This window comes from Hippopotamus amphibius, chromosome 11 (assembly GCF_030028045.1).
Source record: "Hippopotamus amphibius kiboko isolate mHipAmp2 chromosome 11, mHipAmp2.hap2, whole genome shotgun sequence".
Taxonomy (NCBI): domain Eukaryota; kingdom Metazoa; phylum Chordata; class Mammalia; order Artiodactyla; family Hippopotamidae; genus Hippopotamus; species Hippopotamus amphibius.
Window position 1 is genome coordinate 87,775,102 of NC_080196.1, and position 19,771 is coordinate 87,794,872.

At 50.2% G+C, this 19,771-nt stretch overlaps 1 protein-coding gene across 2 annotated transcripts in view; it reads left to right on the forward strand.

The window, feature by feature from the left end:
• Nucleotides 1–5,990: 5,990 nt before the first annotated feature.
• Nucleotides 5,991–19,771, forward strand: part of ARK2C (arkadia (RNF111) C-terminal like ring finger ubiquitin ligase 2C) — a 98,428-nt gene continuing 84,647 nt past the window's right edge. For both annotated transcript variants that reach the window (XM_057700430.1, XM_057700429.1), the window contains exon 1: nt 5,991–6,051. In XM_057700430.1, the coding sequence (XP_057556413.1) occupies nt 5,991–6,051 (61 nt within the window). The remainder of the gene's footprint in view (nt 6,052–19,771) is intronic.

The window sequence follows — 19,771 nt, forward strand, 5'->3', positions numbered from 1 at the left end:
ACATTGGTCAGGGTGATGTCTTTACTCAGTCTACTCATTCAAATGCTAATCTCTTCTAGAGACACCCTCTCAGACACACCCAGAAATAGTGTTTTACCAGCTACCTGGACATCCCTTAGCCCAGTTAAATTGTCACATAAAATTCACCATCACATAAACAAAAGTAGAGAGAAGAATGTAATGAATCCTCATGTACCCTTCACCTGATTCCAACAGTTATCAACTAATGCCAATCTAGTTTCATCTATATCCCTCTCCCTGGGATATATCATTTAATATATCTGTAAAGCATCTGAAAATAAGGATTCGTTGTGTAAACACAACCACAATACCATTATTCCATCTAAAACCCCAACAATTCCCTAATATCATTAGTCAGTGTTTGTATTTCCCCAATTATTTTTACACCGTATTTGTTCATCACGTCTCACGAAAGTCTGAGTGTTGCATTTGGTTGATATATCCCTTATGCCTCTATTGGGTCCCCCTCCATCTCCTTTTTTCCCTTTATAATTTATTTTTTGAAAAAAACATTTGTCCCACAGAGTTTCCATGATTTAGATTTTGCTAAGTGCACACTTATAGTATCTTTTAATATGTTTCTCTGTTTCCTGTGCTTCGGATCAATTGGGAATTAGACCTAGAGGTTTGATTAGGCTCGGTTTCCATTTTCTGGAAAGACTACTTTATGAGTGGTGGTCCGTTCTTTAATCAGGAGGAAAATCATGTCCCATGTCTCTCTTTTGGCAATTTTAACAGCTGTTGATGGTCATTGCTTAGAACTATTGTTTTGTTAAGATGGTATTCTCATTATATCACTTCTTCATTTATTAGTCAATACTTCTATCAAGAGAAACTTCCCTCTTCCAATATTTCATTATCCTGAAATGGAGTTCATAGAAGAAAAGGCAGGGTAGATGCTTGATTCTTTCTATTTATGAGTTATTTATTTGTTGTTTTTTTAACGGTTTCCTAGCATCCTCCAAATCAGCTCTGTATTCTACCATCCCACACCATCCCTGCTTCCATCCATTTCCACAGGACAGAATCACAGGACCCCACCTTCCTGCCAGGTGGTCTGGGATCTTCAGCATTTAACCTGGGCAGCCAGGTGCTCAGACAGTTTCCCCATTACAATGGAGAAGGGGGTCATGGACCCTGGGTACCTGCTGTGTTTCCCGTTGGCCTTACCTGTATGAGGGCTGAGACAAGCTCTTGGCACTCAGTGAGTGTACATGGAGCACAGGAGGGACCAGTTCAGTCCCCACTGCTCCTACCATCTTGAAACAGATGCTTCTGGGCCCCAGAAACATGATGCTCTATAGAACCCTTTCTGCAGGTGGCCACAGTGGGAATAAAAGAAAGTGAGGAATGAAAGTGTGGGCCAAGGTTCAAAGTGGCAGTGCTATTTCTACTTTACAGAGTCAAGCTTCTCCGTTTTGGATCAGGAATTGTAGATTGACCTTCACCTTTCAGTTGAATATTTCTTCCTGAGTCTTACATGCTAAGCCTGCAAACATGCTCCAGGTATTAATTTTGGCAGTGGGCAGGAAGAACATACAAGGAAAAAACCGCGATGAATGAAATAATCCTAGAAATCTTTCTATTCTTAGGAACCTGCTTTATTGTATGTCGGTGGACTTTATGTAATGGGAGGGGGAGTGAAAACAGTCATCCCAGCATAATGGGAAGAAAATGGGAAGTAGGACAATACTAGGCTGCATGCTGGGAAAAATGGATTCTAGTTGTAACAGTCTTGGATGGTTCTGACCTTGTTCATAATCCCATTTCTGAGCCTCGGTTTCCTCATCTGTAAAACAAGGAGATGGGCAAGACAATAATCAGGTTTCATTCTTGGAGACACGACTATATCTATGCTTCTAGAATTCTCTGCAGTATTTACAGACTCCATATCTATCTACTCATTCGATCCTCACAATAAACCTTTAATGCAGGTTATTATGACCCATATTAGACAGATGGGTGCGCTGAGGCTGAGAGATGGTAGGTTTCATTACAAACGAAGCTCGTCCTCCTGACCCACACTGATTCCTTCTTAGCAGGAGGTGCAGGCCTGTGTAGGAATGTTGGTATATTGGTGAATGCATGACTAGGAGGGTGTGAAGGGTATGATTAGTAGGTGGATTTCCCTAGTTACAGTGCTGGTCTGTTCCTTGATGATTGCTTTTGTCTGAAAGATATTCCATGTTATGGTATAACGTCCACTACATACAAGAACTAGGCAGTCAAAAGTAACAACAGAAGGGCGAGAGGTAGTGGGCAAGGAGAGATGGACAAGTAAAGGGGAAAGAACTAAGGGCTGAAGAGCCAGGTGCTATTCTCTGTTCTCTACAAGGACTAACTTACTTGATCCTCACATCAATCCTATGGGGAAGATTGCTATAATCACACTTATTTTACAGCTATTGAAACCAACGCCTAGAGACGTTAAATAATCTGTCCAAGCTGGTAAGTGGCAGAGCCAGAATGTGAAGCCAGGCAATCTAATTTCAGAGTGTGCACCCAAACTGCTCTGCTGTCAAGGTCAGACTGGTCAGGCATAGCCTTTGTGAGCTGCTCTGGTATAAGCAGGATAAAGAATGCCCACCCAAAGCTAGCCAGGTTGCAGAGGAATTGGCACACTATATATTGCTGGTTGCATTGTCAATGCATTTAATCTTTTTATAAAGCTTTTAAAATGTGTGGCAGGCGACATAAAGTTTTCCATACTGGTCTATTTAAGAATGCCAGGGACTTCCCTGGTGGTCCAGTGGGTAAGACTCTGGGCTCTCAATGCAGGGGGCCTGGGTTTGATCCCTGGTCAGGGAACTAGATTCCCACATGCATGCTGCAATTAAGAGTTCACATGCCGCAGCTAAGAAGTCCACATGGCACAACTAAGTCCACACGCCACAACTAAAGATCCCACATGCCGCAACTAAGACCTGGCACAATCTAAATAAATAAATAAATATTAAAAAAAAAGAATGCCAGCCAATCCTAGAAGTTTATTCAAAGTTATAGTTCAGCAAGAGCAACAAGCTATAGGCATGAAAAAGTTCATTGTATGATTTGCAATAATGGAAAACTGGGAGCAAATTGTGTCCAAGAATAGAGTATGATTAAGTAATTTCACAGTACAATCACTTGTTGGAATATATGAAAACATTTAAAATGAAAATTAGGAAGATAATTATGTAGATGGATGGGAAAATGTTTCTGATAAAATGTTAAGTTTAAAAAGCAGGGTGAAAAATACCTGTGAGGGTGAGTCAAAATTATCCGTCCTCCGGTTATATTAAAACTTCTGTTGGCCGCGCTGTCTTATCAGCACTTTCTGTTCAAGGCTACTGTCTCCCCAGTCACTGCTGTGCACGTGTGAATGTGTTACATCAGTTCATTTGTAACTGCCGTGTGAGCAAAAATGGATACCCCACTTGCAATTTGCACGAAAGAAGAGCAGCGTGCAGTGATTCGTTTTTTGTGGTCTGAGGGTGTACCTGGTGCCGTTATTTATCAAAGACTGTGCGCAGTGTGGAGAAAGTGTTTTGTCGTGAAGAAGTGTGTCTGAATGGATAGCGAAGTTCAAGGAAGGTCGCACAAGTGTTAGCCATCAAGAAGGAGCCGGATTCGCTTCTGATGAAGAAGTGAACACAGCGGTGCATTCACGGCTTGCAGCTCAGCCTAAAACATTTTTTAATGAGGGACTACGAAAGTTGGTTGACAGATGGACAAAGGGTATTGAAAAGCAAGCGATTATGTCGAAAAATGATGTATCTGTCTTTTCTAAAAGTTAATCAAAATAAATTCTACATCCAGAGTGCGGGTAATTTTTGACTCACCCTCATATATTATTGATGACAAAACTGACATACAAGCATACTGGCAAAGCCTGAAACAGAACAGGAAAAAATTCTAGTAGTTAGGTGTTTCTTAAGTTCTTTTCATTTAAAAAAATTTTTATTAGTGGTGGCGTTACATTTATTTGATAGATAATGAACAAAGGAAGGAGCTGGTGGCAGGAGTGGGTTGAAAGGATTGTTAAGTGTGGGGCCTGGACCTGTTGGTGTGTTTCTCCGGTTGCCTTCATCCCTGAGTTCTCTGGGGGCAGTGGAGGTGTTCGCGGTGGGGAAGAGGTCTGAGGAATCCCCGTGCCCCGGGATCCTGCCCTGCTGTGGCCACTGGGAATGTGGTAGGTGTCTTGGCAAAGCCAGTCTGCAGTGATGCCTTGGCTGTCTTCTTCTTCACCAGACCTCACTTCTCCCATTCTTCATTCTTCAAGCCACACTAAAAAGTTACTTTTCTGGAGTCAACCCCAGCTGCCCTCCCTACCTCCCACCTACTCAGCTAGGTGCACCTCCTAGGTGTCCCCTTCCCCAGCACCCTCAGCTTATGCCTATCTCTTCCATTTCTGAGGCTCCTCTGGGTTGCAAGCGTTGGGACCTCAGTAGGATCACCTCCATAGGCCCTGACACAACACAAAGTGTATTCAATGAATGGGCCTCCTTTTCCTTATCTCAAAAATGGAGGCAGGTTCGGTTGATTAGATTTTTCCAGCTCCACATACTGAAATTTTACCATCTAGTTTTACCAGACTCATTAAATAAAGGAGCCACAGAAGACAAGTAGTGATGCAGGAAATGTCCTCTGCCTTTCTGCTTCTGGATGCCAAGCAGACTGGTCTTGCTGAGGACTGTGAGCCTGGTCTGAGGCTTGGCCTGGGAGTTTTCACAGCAGGTGGGCTGAGTGTGTAGGAAATCCGTCTTAGCAGTGCACCTGATAACTGGGCTGCAGCGAGAAGGCTCTTGGCTTCTGTCTTGCTTGTACCTGGCAGGTCAGCCACAGGCCACACTTGACACTGTGGTTGTGCCCCCAGGTATGAATCTGAGGAGCCTCTTAGCCCTGATGTCATACATGTGCCTGTGCACTGTGGAAGTGGGCGTGTCTGTGCACATGGCCGTTTGTGCCTGTGTCAGAGCAAGGAGAATGGTGGTCGGATGGTTTTCTGGGTGAGCGTGTCTCTGTGTAGAGTGTGTGCACACACCTAAGAGTACCAGCGGTTTTCAATTCCGCAAATAAATATTGCGAGCTTTGTGCTCTGCAGAAGCAACAAAGCGGTGCGACAGGCAGGGAGCCAGGGGGTGTTACATATCTGCATTGTGTGTCCTCTCTGCCTGTCTTTGCGAATGCGTTCTTGGCACGTGTTTGGTTAACAAGGCTTTCGGTGTGTGCATATCTGTGTGACAGTGCCTGGGTCGCGTGTGAGGCGCCTGCTCGCTTTCCAGCTCCACTTGTGCCCGTAGTCGGGCTCTGCACGTGTGCCAGCCTCCATGCGCACGTCCCCGAGTGACCCGGGTGCGCTGTGCAAGGACCTCCGGGTCGTGTGCACTTGGAGCGCTGCAGCCGGTCTCTCTGCAGGCACGAAGGCACCTTCACATGTCTGGGTGCAAGTCGCTCTCGGTGTGTGCACGCCGCCCGTGTCTGTGTGCGGGGCGCTCCACGCGCGCGCGCTCTGGCCTGCGGGCTACCGGGGACCCGCGTGGGGCTCCACGCGCCCCGCGGGGCTGACCCCCTTCCCGCGCCCGGCCGCGGGCCAGCGCGATTGGCCGCCCGCTCCCTCTCAGCCGTCACCCCTCCCTCCCCCTCCCCCCCAGCCACCCGCGCTCCCGCGGTCCCCGCTGTCCCCCGCGGTTCCGGCGAGGCCGCGCCGCGCTGCGCTCCGCTCCCATTGGCTGCGCGCGCCTTTGTGTGGCGGCAGCTGCGGCCCCAGCGCCTTTGAATGTCGAGAGGGGCCGGGAAGGGAGCCTTTCCATGGGCCATCTGTCTCCCCGCCAGCCGCCGCCCCACCGCCGCCCGCGCCCCGCGCTCCGCCTCCCGCCCCGGCGGCTCCCGCAGCCCCGCCGCCGCCCGCGCCCGCGCCCCGGAGCCGCGCCACAAAGGGCCCGCGCGCAGCCGCCGCCGCCGCCGCCGCCGCCGCGCGAGGAGCCAGGATGGTCCTGGTTCACGTCGGCTATTTCGTGCTTCCAGTGTTTGGCTCTGTGCGAAACAGAGGTATCGCTTTTTCCTTTCGGGGTCCGCTTCGGAGCGTGGATCGCCGCGGGCACCGGGGCGGGGGCGGGCGCCGAGGGCGGCGGGGGGCTCAGGGCACACCCGTGAGGACGCGGGGCTAGCGGTGGCTTCTCCCCTCTCCTTTTTGGGGGGACCCCGAGTGTGGAGGTGGCTGCCCTCGTGGGAACCTTTGCAGTGAAGTTAGGATTTGGCGAATTTGAGTCCCTCCCTCCCTCCCCAGCCCCATTTTTTATTCTTTGTGGCGGACGCGGTTCCCCCAAATCATAGTCCCTTCCCCCAATACCTAGCCCTGTGTGATCGAAGGACGGAGAGATACATGACTGTGTGTGTGTGTGCACGCGCGCGTGTGTTTGTGTGTATAAGCATACTTGGCTTCTGTGATTTTTTTTTTTTTGAGGTGTATGTGTGTTTTGTGTCATTTGTGTTTGTATTTCTCCATTATTTGGTCATTGATACCGATGGCTGGTTAGCTGGGATCTGGCATCTGCCCCATCCCCTGCCCCAGCCCCCACATTCTCGTGGGCACTTGCACGATTTCTCGTCCCATTTTTTCCTCCCCTTTAACCCTTTTTGTGTGTCGCCCCTGTGCTATCCCTCCCACTCCATGGTCTTTGTATGACAGTTGCATTTGTGGGTTCAAGATGCTTGTGTGTGTGTATGTATATGTGAGTGTGTGCAAGTGTGTGCGCGCCTCGCAGAGTCAGACGTGCACTGCTGTGCACCCCTGGGCCGGGCCAGAGCGGGGTGCCGGCCCTTGGGTGTTGCGCTGTGTGTGAGGATGAGGTGGGACGCTGCCCCCAAGCCAGGCCTTTGCCCCGGGCAGGCGTTGACAAAGCAGCAGGCCGGCGCCGGCTTTGTTTTTAACTGTGATATATGGGGTGTGTTTGCACGGTCCCCTTCCCCACATCCCCTTTCCCTTACATTCTGCTACAACAATAGCTTGATTTCCCCCTCTTCTCCTCCCTTCGCATTTCTTCCATTTTCTTTTAATCAAAAACTCCCACCTCCCAAAGTAAATCCGAGATGCATTTAGACTCATTATTATTATTATTTTTTCTTTTTTGTATTCTGCCTCTGGACTCACATTTCTCTTCTTGGAAATGTTTCTGCTATCCTCTCCCACTCCACGTCTGCTTAAATCCCTGCTGGCTGAGGCCCTCCCCCCACTCCGCCTCCCTCACGCACAGAATGATGTCTTCCCTTTGCGACCAGGGCCGCTCCACCAAGTCAGAGTGGGGGGTGGGGTCGCGGGCCAGCGCTTTAGTGCGCCCCAGGGGCCCGATTGGGCAAGAGAATGAAAGCCCAGCCCTCTTTCTTCCAGCCAAGCCGTCCCCAGCCCCAGCCTCTCCCCAGAACCAAAAAGGCAAGGTTGGCCCCCTTAGGCGTGTTTGAACCACAGTTTTTTTGTGTGATGATAGAATGATGACATTCTGCATTTATCAAATCTTTTTTTTCTTCATTGTGTAGCTCAGTGAATGGTCAACTCGCTGCTGTGTGCGCTGTGACCCTTCTGCCTCCGCATTTAGCTGTGTTGTGACACCCCTCTTAACCATCTCCTGTCTCCATCTGAGGAAGGCATTGCTATTTAAGCGGCAGTATCCCCTATCTCAGGCCAGCCTAGCAGTGGGGGGGCGGTGGTGGAGTGGGTGTGTGAAGAATAGGAGTGGGGGGGCTGGGTGAGATCTCCCTTGAAATGCCAACCCCTCCCCCAATACACAATTATATCTTATTACTTGGCATTTCCTTTTAAAACGAGTGTGGAACATTACACTAGGCAGAAATTCAAAAATGATTAAGAAGGATGTTGAGCCTGAAAGTATAATTATCCTGATTAAGTCATTACCGTCCTCATTAATACCACCGAGCTCTAAATACCATTGCAGGATGCTGATTCCATGTTTTGAAATTCAAATTGCTCAGCTGCCTTTAAATTTTATTTTTAATATTCCCCCCCCCCAAAAAAAAAAAAACAAAAACACCCAAGCAAACAAATTCTGCCAGTCAGTCAAAGTTTACTTTCATGGCAAACATGCCCATAGGAAATTCAAGGGCTGCGGGTTAGTCAGGCTGTGAGTAAAATTTAGCACAATGTGATAAGAATTCATGACCTTCCGATAGAGGATACTAATGCTTAACCCAACAAGGTCCTAAACCACAATCTTCTTGTAAAACTATTAGATAGCTTGCCAGCTTAAATCTGTTCTTTTTAGTTTCCATTGTAGTAGTGTAGGAGGTAGGCCATTTCAGAATAGATGTAGAGAAATAACCATTTTTGTATCTCATCTTGTTTAGCCGAGTACATCGCACTGTAAATCCCTGTTAAATGGATTCCTTTTGCCTTGGCTTGGAGGCTGTAGCACCCCATTTCCCACTTAGCTGGGTGGCCATCAGCTAGAATCCTGGCAGCACCCAGGCATAAGTGAAGAGATTACATTTAGTCAGGGGCAAAAAATAATAATTATATATATGAAAAATTTTGATGAAATGACAGTTGCTGCTACTCTGAAAATTTGGTGCAACAAGGTCCTTGGCTTAAGGGGGAGCCATAGCCATGGTGTCTTAATTGTTTAATTGTACAATGTCAAGAGCATCTTTGGACATCCGCCCTGGCCCTCAGTGCTGCCCCTTTAACAGCCGGCTCCCTTCTGCTGCCTCACTGGCCAGACCTGCTTGAAAAATGAAACAAAACAGCAGCAATAAAGAAAGACTAAGGCCCCTACTTTGAGGGCCCTTCCAAAATAAAGTCCCAAGTGGCCTCCCCAGATTGCCATTTGGCAATCTGAAAAGAAAGAGAAGAGAAAAAAAGAAAAGAAAAAGAATCCCCAGCAAAATGGTTTTCCATTGAACAGGGATAGCGTGTTCTGCTGTGCTGAATTACTTCCTGTTCTTATTTTGTGGGTAATTTTTTCTGTATCAAATATCCTTTTGGTTGTGTATCTTTTTCACCTTTTCTTGTACTAAAACTAAAGCATGATCTGTATTTTTTTACATGCCCCAGTTGACAATGTACAGCGCTCGGTTAGAGATGTTACCCTGCTGAAACGTACTGTGCTCGTGTAGCCGGGGCCATCTGCTCATTGTACGCTGCTTTTGTTCTGTTGCCCTTCCGAAGCATGGTGGGCCCAGCCTTTTTTTTTTTTTGTATCGTGTGCATGACGACATTGTTACACACAGAATCCACTAATACTAATATACAATCTCTCAATAAAGAACTAGTTTCCTATATTAACCTAGTGTGCTTTTTCTCTTGCTGTTTTCCCATTTATTGTCGTATCCTGCTGTTTAGATTTTCCCCCTTGCTTTTCTGTCCCTACCCTCACCCACCCACCCACCACTCCCACCTCCCATTGTAAGATTTGAGTGAATGCCTTCTGGTTTTTTTTTAAACTTTTTTTTTTTTTTGTGGTACAGATATGATGACTTTAATCTCATCTAGTCCATATCTTTCTACAGTAGGTGTCTGGGGCAATCTGGGGGTGGGTCAGTTATCCTGTCACACCAGAATAGCTCTACTGCATAGAAAGCACTCCTATCTTTGGCCACCTGTGTACCCACCCAACAGGCTCCACATTTCATCTCAGTTTCCAAGTTACATGGGCACTTGGTTTATGATGCTGGTGAAGAGATGGGGCTATAACACTTAGGTTGAGAAAAGGGATACTGTTCTTAACTAGCAATCTTGTAGCATTTCAGACTCACCTGAAAAACTCATTTTCAGTTGTGTTTTGACTTTTCTTTTTACTGTTTCATTGATTTGCTGTCCTTATAAGTCATGCTGGGGGTGACATGTTACATGCAGTTGAAGCCATGATCTGGAATTTTAAAGTACCCTCTTCTATGTGCATATTTAAATTGTTGAGACCTGAGATGATAAGTTTTACACCGAGATCCTGCATAAGGAAGATGTTTGAAACAGAAACCAACTCAGACCACTCCCACATTCATCCCAGGGCCAGCAGCCTGACCTGTTACTGTAGGATAAGAGGGTCTGTGCCCTCTGCAGGCTGTGAGCCAGTTAAAGCTGATTACAGCCTAGTTTCCTGACAGCTGCCTCATCTGTGGCTGTAGTGCCTCTCTTGAGAAAGAAAGCCAGATCTCTGCCATCGTCAGGATGTGTGTGTGGTTGGGAGGGGGGGATCAGGAGGGAAGCCAGGACCTAACCCCAAATTGAATTGGAAGAAGAGCCCTTAAAGTATATCTTTTTTCCATAATTATATTTGACAAGCCAGTGGAGAGGTATTTTTTCCCCAGAGTGGAACCCAAATTCAAGCATTTGTCAATTACACCTATTCTATGTCAGCCCAGAACAAGCCTTGCTAAATGAAGCATTTTAGTCACCGCGGAAATTAGCTGATTAAAGAAATTCACGGTTCCTTCAAAGGGTCATCATTTTGGAGCCTCTCTTCCTTGGGGCAGCGAGCCTCCTCCTCGCTGCTGTGGGCTGTCTGCTGGGATCGCCTCTGCCCGCTCCAGCATTCCTTTCCCAGGCAGGCGCACCCCGGCCTAACCACAGCGCTTCCTTGCCTTCTTTGTGGCTTGGTGCAGCTCTCCTCTCCCCCCATGGCTGCCCTTTCTGCTCTGGCCCTTTGTTCTCGTGCTCTCCCCAGCCCGGATGGGAAAGCTGAGCTGATTTACTGTGACACATGGACACACACGCAAGTCTCCAGCAAAGGCTCATGCTGTAGTTTGTGTAAGAAGGGATAGGCAGGTCTTCGAGGATTTTATATCGCCCTCTTCTTCTTCTCCTTCTCCTCCTCTTTGTTTTATTGTGGGTTTCATGAAACTTTTAATTTTGTTCCTAGTTTGAGAAAGCAAAATAAACCATCCTCCAATCAACCTCAACATAACTACCCCAACTCAGGTGGTTGCCCTCATGTTCATCCTAGAGAGCAGTGGTTCATTGGATTGCTATTAACCGACTCTTAAGATTTTATTTCTTTAAGTTAATATTATGTATGTTGGAATTATTTGGTCAATACGTTTCAAGGATGGTTTAGTAACCTAGTAAAAACAAAGAAAGTTAGTGGGTTAATGAGAAGTCATGTTTTAGCAGTTTATCAAATGTACACTATATTTTCATCCAGATTGTCAGAATAAACATATTTATCCGAAGGAGACTTTTCCTCTGACTGGATGGTCCACTCATTACAAAGCCATGTACTTTATATCCACTCTCTCAGTCAACAGACGCGTCCCTGTTTCAATAAATTTTAACTCTAAGATTTTGGAAAAGCCATGTGCCCCATAGATCCTACACCGGACTTTGTATAAGATGGAACGTAGTTCTTGTTCATGGCTTTTCCTTTTGAATAAGAGAATTTCTCTCCTGGAACTAGCATCAGATAAGGTCCACCTAATTGAGATGCTTACTGGAATAATAGGTTCTCATAAATCAGCAAATACTGTTAATCACTCAAGGTTGGGGGAAAAGACCACCAAGAGTCTCCATGCTCTAATATGCAGGTAACAGAGACTAGGGCGTCTCTCACCTCTCTTCCTTTTGTAGTTTGCTCACCTCCTGCCCTCCCCGCCATGTCCTTCCCATCTTTAAATAAGTAGCCTGCAGTGTCCTTTGGAAAACTTAATGCTTTTCTGGGCTAGGGAAGCAACAGCTCGTGCTGGATCCCAGTGCAGTTTGAAACCCCTTTCTCGGCCCGGAGACGCAGGCCCTTGACTCTGACTCAGGGCGTGACTTTGGATGTCTCAGTCCTACCTGACCACGCTTGCTCAAATGTGCAAGACACTTGTGCCTTGGTTTATCTATGAATCTAAATAGCTCTTTAAAAATTCCCGGCTTAACATAAAATGAATGTAAATTAGTTTTTATTAGCATGGTTTGGCCACAGATGAACCAGTATATGTCTTAGAGAATCAGAGGGGAAGGCTTACCTTAGAGAGGCTCAGGTTTTCTGGATGGTTTAAAAACTAAAAGCAAACATTCATAACCCTGCAGCCGACTCACTTGCAATGCCTGTATTTTCATATATTCATTCATTCATTCATTCATTCACTGACTCGTTTGTTCATTTAGCTAATGAGTGTTCACTGAATTTACTTGGGGCCAAGTGAAGCACTGTCGGGCCTGGGTGCCTGCCCTCCTGAGGCTTATGCTGAGGCTGGAAGATGGATGCTTTAGGAAACCAGACACTGCCTAAGATGTTCTGTGTCATGGCATCCACATGGATGGCAGAACATCCTGACTGGTGAGATGGGAAGAGCTTGGAGCAGTCCAGGGGTTGAGTCCCATCCCAGTCTTGACCGGGAAGGGTGAACTTAGGCCACTGCTCTCAGCATCATCTAAACAATGACTGTCATTATACCTACCTGATAGGGTGTGTGTAGACTTTTCAAAGGCACCCGGCACAGAGCAGGTGCCTAGGGCATGCTAGATGGCTGCCCCCATCCCCCACACCTGTAGGAATTTACTGGCCAAGGGATCAAATAAAGTCGGGGATGACTTGCAGAGGAAGTGGGGTTGAGATGTGCCTCGAAGGTTGCTACGTGCACAGGAGGAAGAGGAGTGAGAGCTCCAGGTGGGGACAGGAATGGAGTGAGACTTTGGCCAAGGCCAAGTGGCTCTGCTGACTTGGCAAGAACAGAAAGTGCTTATGAGGAGGCGTGTGTGTGCGTGTGTGCGTGTGTGCGTGTGTCGGGGTATGTGTGCAGGCCTGTAGCCTTGCACAGCTACAGGAGGCACCGGGACCATTGTCCTGTTTCTGAATGGCTCTCCTGAGAGCACAACTCCAGGGGTTAAGCAGCACGAGGTTGGGAGAATATGGGAGCAAAGGCTGGAAGATACTTTGAAGTCAGTTTTGGAAGACCTTTGGAAGCTCTGGTAGGGTTTGGACTTGCTCCTTTAGCCACTGGGGGCTGTCTGGGGACAGTGGTGTTTCAACAACTTACTCTGGCAACTGATAACAGGGAGTGCGCCCAGGGGGCTGAGCTGGGGAGGAGGCCATGGCATGCATCCAGGGCCATAGGAAGCCCAAACCAGGGTCCGGGGTGGGGGGTGGGGAGGAGGGCTCATAAGAGGGGCCTCCCTATAAGAGGAAGTGAGCAGAGCTGAGTTGATGTGGAGGGGCTGAGAGGCGGGAAGGTCTGGGGGTGCCTGGGAGAATGTAAGACCATGAAGACAAACAGGGAAGATGGGAGGAACAGTCCATTTCGGGGAGAGGTTAGTCCACTGTGCCGATAAATAGAATTTGAGGTGCTGAAAGTGGCAGAGGGAAAGGGACCATGCCAATGTCCTGGGATTTGAGACTTCTAGTACCCTGTTGGAGTAGAAAATTAATTTCAGGGATAAAAATGTATCATATTTACATGACACACCCTCAAAAACCTCTCCCTCCGTGCCTTATTTGGCTCTGCAGATGCTTCTTTAGTTATACAGGTCACTCTCTCAGCACCTCTCTGCTGACTCTGACCCCCTCAGCGAGCTGCATCCCCATATCTCAGTTTGAACAACTTTTATCAAACTTCACCCATTTTGAGAAGAGAGACCCCCAAGGCCGGCAGGTGGCAGGATTATTGCCTCCATAGGTTTGCAAAAAGGTTGGCTCTACCCCTGTGAGGAGAGTAGCGGAGTCAGGGAGAAGGATGGGGTAGGGGGGTGGCAGCTGGGGAAAAGGCTGAGGTGCGAGAGGTGGGGCATGGGCTCCAACCTCAGGATGAGCCCTGTCTGCAGAGAGCAGATTTTTCCCTAATTCAAAGCTCTTTCTCTTCTGTTATCTTATTTCCCCCTCAACACAGCCTGGGAAGAGGCAACTGGGGACCAGAGGAGGCAACTGAGGCCAAGGGTGGGGAGAATCACCCCCACCCCGCCCCCAGCTAGGAAAGGGCTGAGCCAGAAGTGGATGCCTGGTGCCTGGCCAGCCTGCTGTGCCTCGCTGCACTGCCCCCATGGCCTGCACACTGTTAGGAACCCTCTTGAAGCCAAGACAAGCATTGGAAAGGGATCCCTGCTTTTCCTCCACATCTGGGGCATCCATTTGTCCGCATTGGGAGAGGCCTCTGTCCAGCTCGCGACCAGCTTTGAGGCAGGTCAAGTCCCCAACCTCGAGCCTTCTTCCTGGAAGGGGAGGCTGAGAGACAGGGAAGGTGCACAGTGGACCAGAGAGACCCCTGGGTAGGAAATGAGCAGGGGCTGGAACCCGGTGGTGAGTCTTCAGCCCGCAGACTCCGGCTTCCCTGGGGGGATGCTGCTCTGATCGCCACCTAAATAACCAGGTGTCACCCTTCGAGTACTCTGGCTCCCAAGTCATGAGCACCTCTCCCAGGCTGCGTAGGACTGTGCGCGCAGCCCTGCTGCTCTGCTAGTAACCACCCGTGTGACCTGCTGGCGCGTCTGACAGCTCTGGGTCTGCACTTCCTATCTGCCAGAGGAGATCATTGCCCCTAATCGTCCCTCCCTGCTCTAAAAAATTGTGATTTCCTCTGGATGAGAATAACTTACATTCCCATTGTCCTTTGGCCTTTCCACTGGGCAGCAGCCATGCTTTGGTGCTCAGTAGACAGGCACCCGCCCTTCCACGGGCCACTGTCAGAGGGAAAGGGCAGCAGCAGTGACTCCTGGCGGCTCCTCCAAGGAGCACAGGCCCCCCTGGGAGTCCTGAGCCTGGGATCCGTCCTGCCTCCTGGTGCTCCTGCTCTTGTTTGGCCCCTAAGCAAGAATTTCCCTGGGGCACCATTGCTTCCTAATGCCATCCTTTCCTTTAAACACCCCCCGAGGTGTGCCACTCCGGGGCAGCAGGGGAGTCAGCCCTCCAGGAAGTCACCCACCTGGAAAGTGTCGGGTCGGTCTCCCGAATGGAGGAGAGGAAGTGGTGGCTGCTGACTCAGCACCAGCCTGCGGGTGGAGCGGGGGTGGAGGAGCTCTCTGAGGCTGGGAGGAAGTGAGGATTCAGCCCACACCTGTCTCGAGGAAGGGCAGGGAGCTCTGGGACAGCTGCTGCTGCTTCTCTGGGCTGCGAGTGGGAGGCAAGGGGGCGGAGGCCCTCGCGAGGCTTCTCCTCCCCCCACGGCCAGCTTGCTTGGCTCCAGCTCTCTTCCCCCAGCTGTCAGGGCCTCCAGGCCACCCCCTCCCCGTTGCTCAGGGGCCTCCACCATGCTGCCTGCCTCAAGACCACCCCCTTCTAGAACAATCACTTCTGCTCCAAAACTCTGTGGGTGCTAATGGGTGAATGTGTCCACCCTCCCAGGGCTGGAGACACCAGGCTTCCTTAAGCCAAAGGGTGGCCCTTCCAGTGGGGCCCTGTTTCCATGGCACTCCCTAGAAGGGAAGCTGGTCTGGGCAGCCCTACCCCTCCACCAGCACCAGGGCTGAGAAGTCCAACTCTGGGGACGGTGAGGCAGTGATGGAAAGACCTGGGTCCATGGGCTGGTTTCCTCCTTCAAGGCCCCGTGAACAGCCAGTCACCCCTGCCCCAGCAGCGTGTGTGCCCAACTTGGCACTGAGGGAGGGAGAGAAAAGAGGTCGCTGGACAGAACTTTGGACCCCGTTCAGTCGGTGGTGGCCAGAGACCCTCTTGGACACCAGGCTGGGTAGATCCAGTCCTGGCTTCCCTCAGAGCATAGAAGGGAGTCAGGCATGAAGAGGGGTTCGATCCTCTGGTCCTCAGGGAAGCTGGGCCTGGGAGGCAGCTCCTGCCTGACTGCTTTTGGCTGAGGAGAAACTGAGGCTCCCAGGCAGCGGGGTCGGGAAGCAGGGCGGCCACAGAGCCACAGCAGGAGCTGGAGGGGGAGGGGAAGGTAGGTTGTAAGAGGCCCCGAGAGGGGGCTTGGGCCCCCTGGAGCCTGAGGAATCCAACCTTCTCCCCACCAGGAGGAATGGGGCTGCAGGAGGGGTGAGGGGAGGAGAGGTCACGTGGGGGTAAAGGGAGCAACAGCCAGCAGCACCCACCTGAGCAGGTGAGCGGGAGCTTGATGGCGAAGGTGGGGGAGGAGCCCAGACACGAACCTGGGATGGCGTTTCCCCAGCCCATCCCCATCCCATCCTGAAGGGTCCCAAGGAGCCCAAGGTTCCCCCGGGAGAGAGGTGGAGGAAAGAAGGTAGGAGGAGGACGGAGGAGGAAGTTAGAGATGGACTCTCTCATCACCGTGCCCCACGTCTCAGCAGGAAGCACCCACCTCTTGGGTACTCACTAAGTTGGTGCTGGTGCCTGCAGAGTCCTGCCTTGCACGCACCTGGGTGGGCAGGCCTGGCTCACGCACCAGACCAGACGGGAGACTGGGCAGGTGTGCAACAGATAAAGGGCAGAATCCTCGACTTGGGACCAAAAAGGGCTTTGTCACACCACAGAATAAACGTGGTTTTCAGTTTTCTTGCTCAATTTGGGTAAAAGGAGATTTTTATATTAAATTAAACAAGAAACTCTATGCCACCAGTTACAAATTTTGCATGAACTTTTGAGTGGAAACATAGGACTTTGATGACATATTTCATTTGGGCACTCCAGGCCAGTCCATACCCCTGCGGCGGGGGGATGGGGTCGTTTCACACCCCTCTGACATTTGAACGCTCCTGGGGAAGAGTGTAAGGAGCGCATCTGGGTGGTCCAAGGCCTCCTCTTCACAGAAATGGAAACCTAAGCCAGCCAGTCCAGAGGCTGGAGGCACTAAGCTGGCTCCCAAGGGCCCTGCTCAGGACGGGGACCTGGGCCGCTTGATCCCGAGGGCCAGTGCTCTTCTTGGGGCTTGACTCAAGGCCAGTTGGAGGCAGTCCAAGCTCCAGCAGCTCCAGGAGGATGGTCAAGGGGCACGACTGGGCGAGGCTGAAGACCGCATGGGGTTTAACTGGGCAGAGGGAGAAAGAGTGGCATTTCAACATGGTGGCTGATTCACATATATTCCTGCAGAGCCAAGGCCAGGACTGGGAGCGACGGTCTGAGGGGGCGGGCAGTGGACAGAGATGAACCCCAAGAACAGGCGTGGGAGGGGGGACTTCCTGTGGGGGACACCGGCGGGGAGCTGCTCCTGGTTCTGTACGGACTCTTTTTTTTTCTTTTTCTGTGACTGTGGTAAAATATACATAGCATAAAATTTGCCATTGTAACCATTTTATAGTGTGCACTTCAGTGACACTGAGTACACCCATTTTGTTGTGCCAGCATCACCACTCTCTACTTCCAAAACCTTTTCATCACCCCCAACAGAGTCTCAGGGTCCCCTTGACCTTGAGTCCTGCTCCCAGGCGGGGCCAGGCTGTGCTTGCTGGGCCTCCTCCAGGACGGTGGGGGAGATAAGTGGTAGCAAGGAAGGCACAGATTTTGGCCTCAGGAAGTCTTGGGTTCAAGCCTGGTCTTGCCACCTACTTAGGTGACTTTGGACCTCTCTGAGCCTCAGTCTCTTCATCAGGAAAAAATGGAGATAAGCGCTATTAATACCAGTGTCATGGAGAGGTGAGGATGAAAGAGAGTTTCAATGCATTTAAAGTACAGGGCACATGAACCTCTGGGAAGTGCTTAGCAAAAGATGGTCATTCTCAGCTCTTCCTTCACCCTGTCCCCTCTGAACACACTTCCCTGTTTGTTTGGGCCTGGAACAGTCTAAGGGGTCCAAAGGGAGTGCAAAGGGAACAGACAAGAAAGGGCATGTTTCAGCTCCATCAGGTAAGCAGTTACTGAGAATCTACTTTAGGCTGTGGGCAACTGAGGCTCAGGTAGCATCTGGCCCACAGCCCAGCTGGGGAGACCTCTGAGCACCCCAGGAGTGGGGTGGAGAATGCACAGATTGGGCTACACTGAGGGCCAGGCCGATGGTCATGCTGGCCAGAAAGTGTGACACAGCCTGGAGGCAGCTGGCCAGGGTTGGTACCCGGATGGGAAGTCACTGAAGCCTGGTGAAGTCAGGAGGGCCTCCTGGAGGAGGCAGGAGCTGTTCCCTGAGGAGGGAGTGATGTGCAGCTTGCTGCCTGGGGGAGATATCAGGTCAGCCTGCCCCCTGCCCCTCTCCCACATAGGCCCAGATCTGATCCAAGAGGTGAATGTTCAGAGTCCTGTGGCTGTCACCTTGTCTGATTTTTCTTTTTTCTTTTCTGGAGCATTGGGCCCTCTCATTCCATTGTCATCCCGCCCGTGCCCGTCCCCTTCTTCTCTGCTGTCCCCCGGCCCCAGCCATCTCCCCTGTATCTCTCTGCCCCTCCCACCCCTCTGCCCAGCCGGACTGCCTGAGTGCTCCCACAGTTCAACATGCCACCCCTTAGGAGGGCCACACAGAACGGGATGCTGCCTGCAGGGAGCTGAGGGTTTGTGAGCTCCTCTGAAGTGGGTCTGAACCAAAACCCTCTCGGGCATTGGTTCTGCTCCCTGCAGAACTGGGTATTCATTCTTACCCTCCAGGCTGAGTGAGAGTCAAATGAGACGGTGGATAGAAAGCACCCACCGTGATACCTGGCACAGAGCACAGGGCTACTCTTATTGTTCTACGTGGCTACCTGCTAGGTAGTTGCCACGTACAGGATCCCCTGACTGCTCCTAGGAGGCACTTTTAATTTGGTAAGGGGAACAAAGCATACGGCAAAAGTTTCTCTGAGCCTCAGTGTTCTCATCTGTAAAATGGGAACAATCCTAGTAACTCCTGCAACAGGGTTATAATGAGGCTCAGATCTGATCACGGATTTGTTCAGCTGACCACACAGATGTGTACCTTGTGTCTGCACTGGACCAGGTGCCCTGCCAGGCACTGGAGATACGAGGATAATAACAACATGAGCACCAGCAAATGCTCGCATAGGACTTGCTCTGTGCCAGGCGCTCTCCTAAGCACTTTACCTGCCCTAAAGGAATGTGGCCCCGTGGGAAACAGACACGTGAGAAACTATGGTTCATGGTACATGCTGGGTGCTCTCTCAGGAGGAACTCAGGCTGAGCTGAGTCTTAAAGGATGCCTGGGGCTGACCAGGAGGAGAGTCAGGGACAGGGTGCTGCAGGCAGAGGGGCTGCAGGGCACTGGGACGGCCAGACACAGCGCAGGCTGAGGGGCAGAGGACTGCAGAGGGGAGGTGGGAGGAGGTGAATGTCCTGTGGGGCAGCCGGGCCCTTGTCGCTTCTGATTGTCAACGTATCAGTGTTGCCTGTTGGTCAGCATTGCTGGTGGCCAATCGGCCTTTGTCAAGAATGAAGTGCACACAATGCATGTGGAGCTCTGGTACGTCCGGTACGAACTAAGGGCTGAGGGTGAGACCTGGGCGTTGCCTTTGAAGATCTAGAAAACAAGCTGGAATCCTGACAGACCCCCAGAATAACAATAATAGGGCATGATAGTAATAATAATGTCATCATGGTCTCCAGCTGAGATGGAGCAGTTCGGAGGAGGGGAAGGGAAGGGGACTGTGGTGTATGGGAGACCAGGAGGATACAGGGATTGAGCTGACCCTTGAAGCAGGGGTCTGAGGCAGCATTTCCTAACACATTGTCCAACCAAATGCTGGGACCTCTTGAGCTGTTGAATGCTGTTTCTGCAAAAGGGTTATGTGTTCCAACAATTTGAAAAAATGCCACACACTATACCCCTGTCTTCTGAGCTTATTAAAGGCTCTGATAAGTCCTGTAATAAAGAAACCCCTTTTGGTTCTGCTTCAGTAGCATTTCCCCAAACTATCTGAACACAAAACTCTGTGTGTGTGTGTGTGTGTGTGTGTGTGTGCATGTGTGTGTGTGTGTGTGTGTGTGTGACTCCTAGAAATACATCTTGAACTTGGTACATG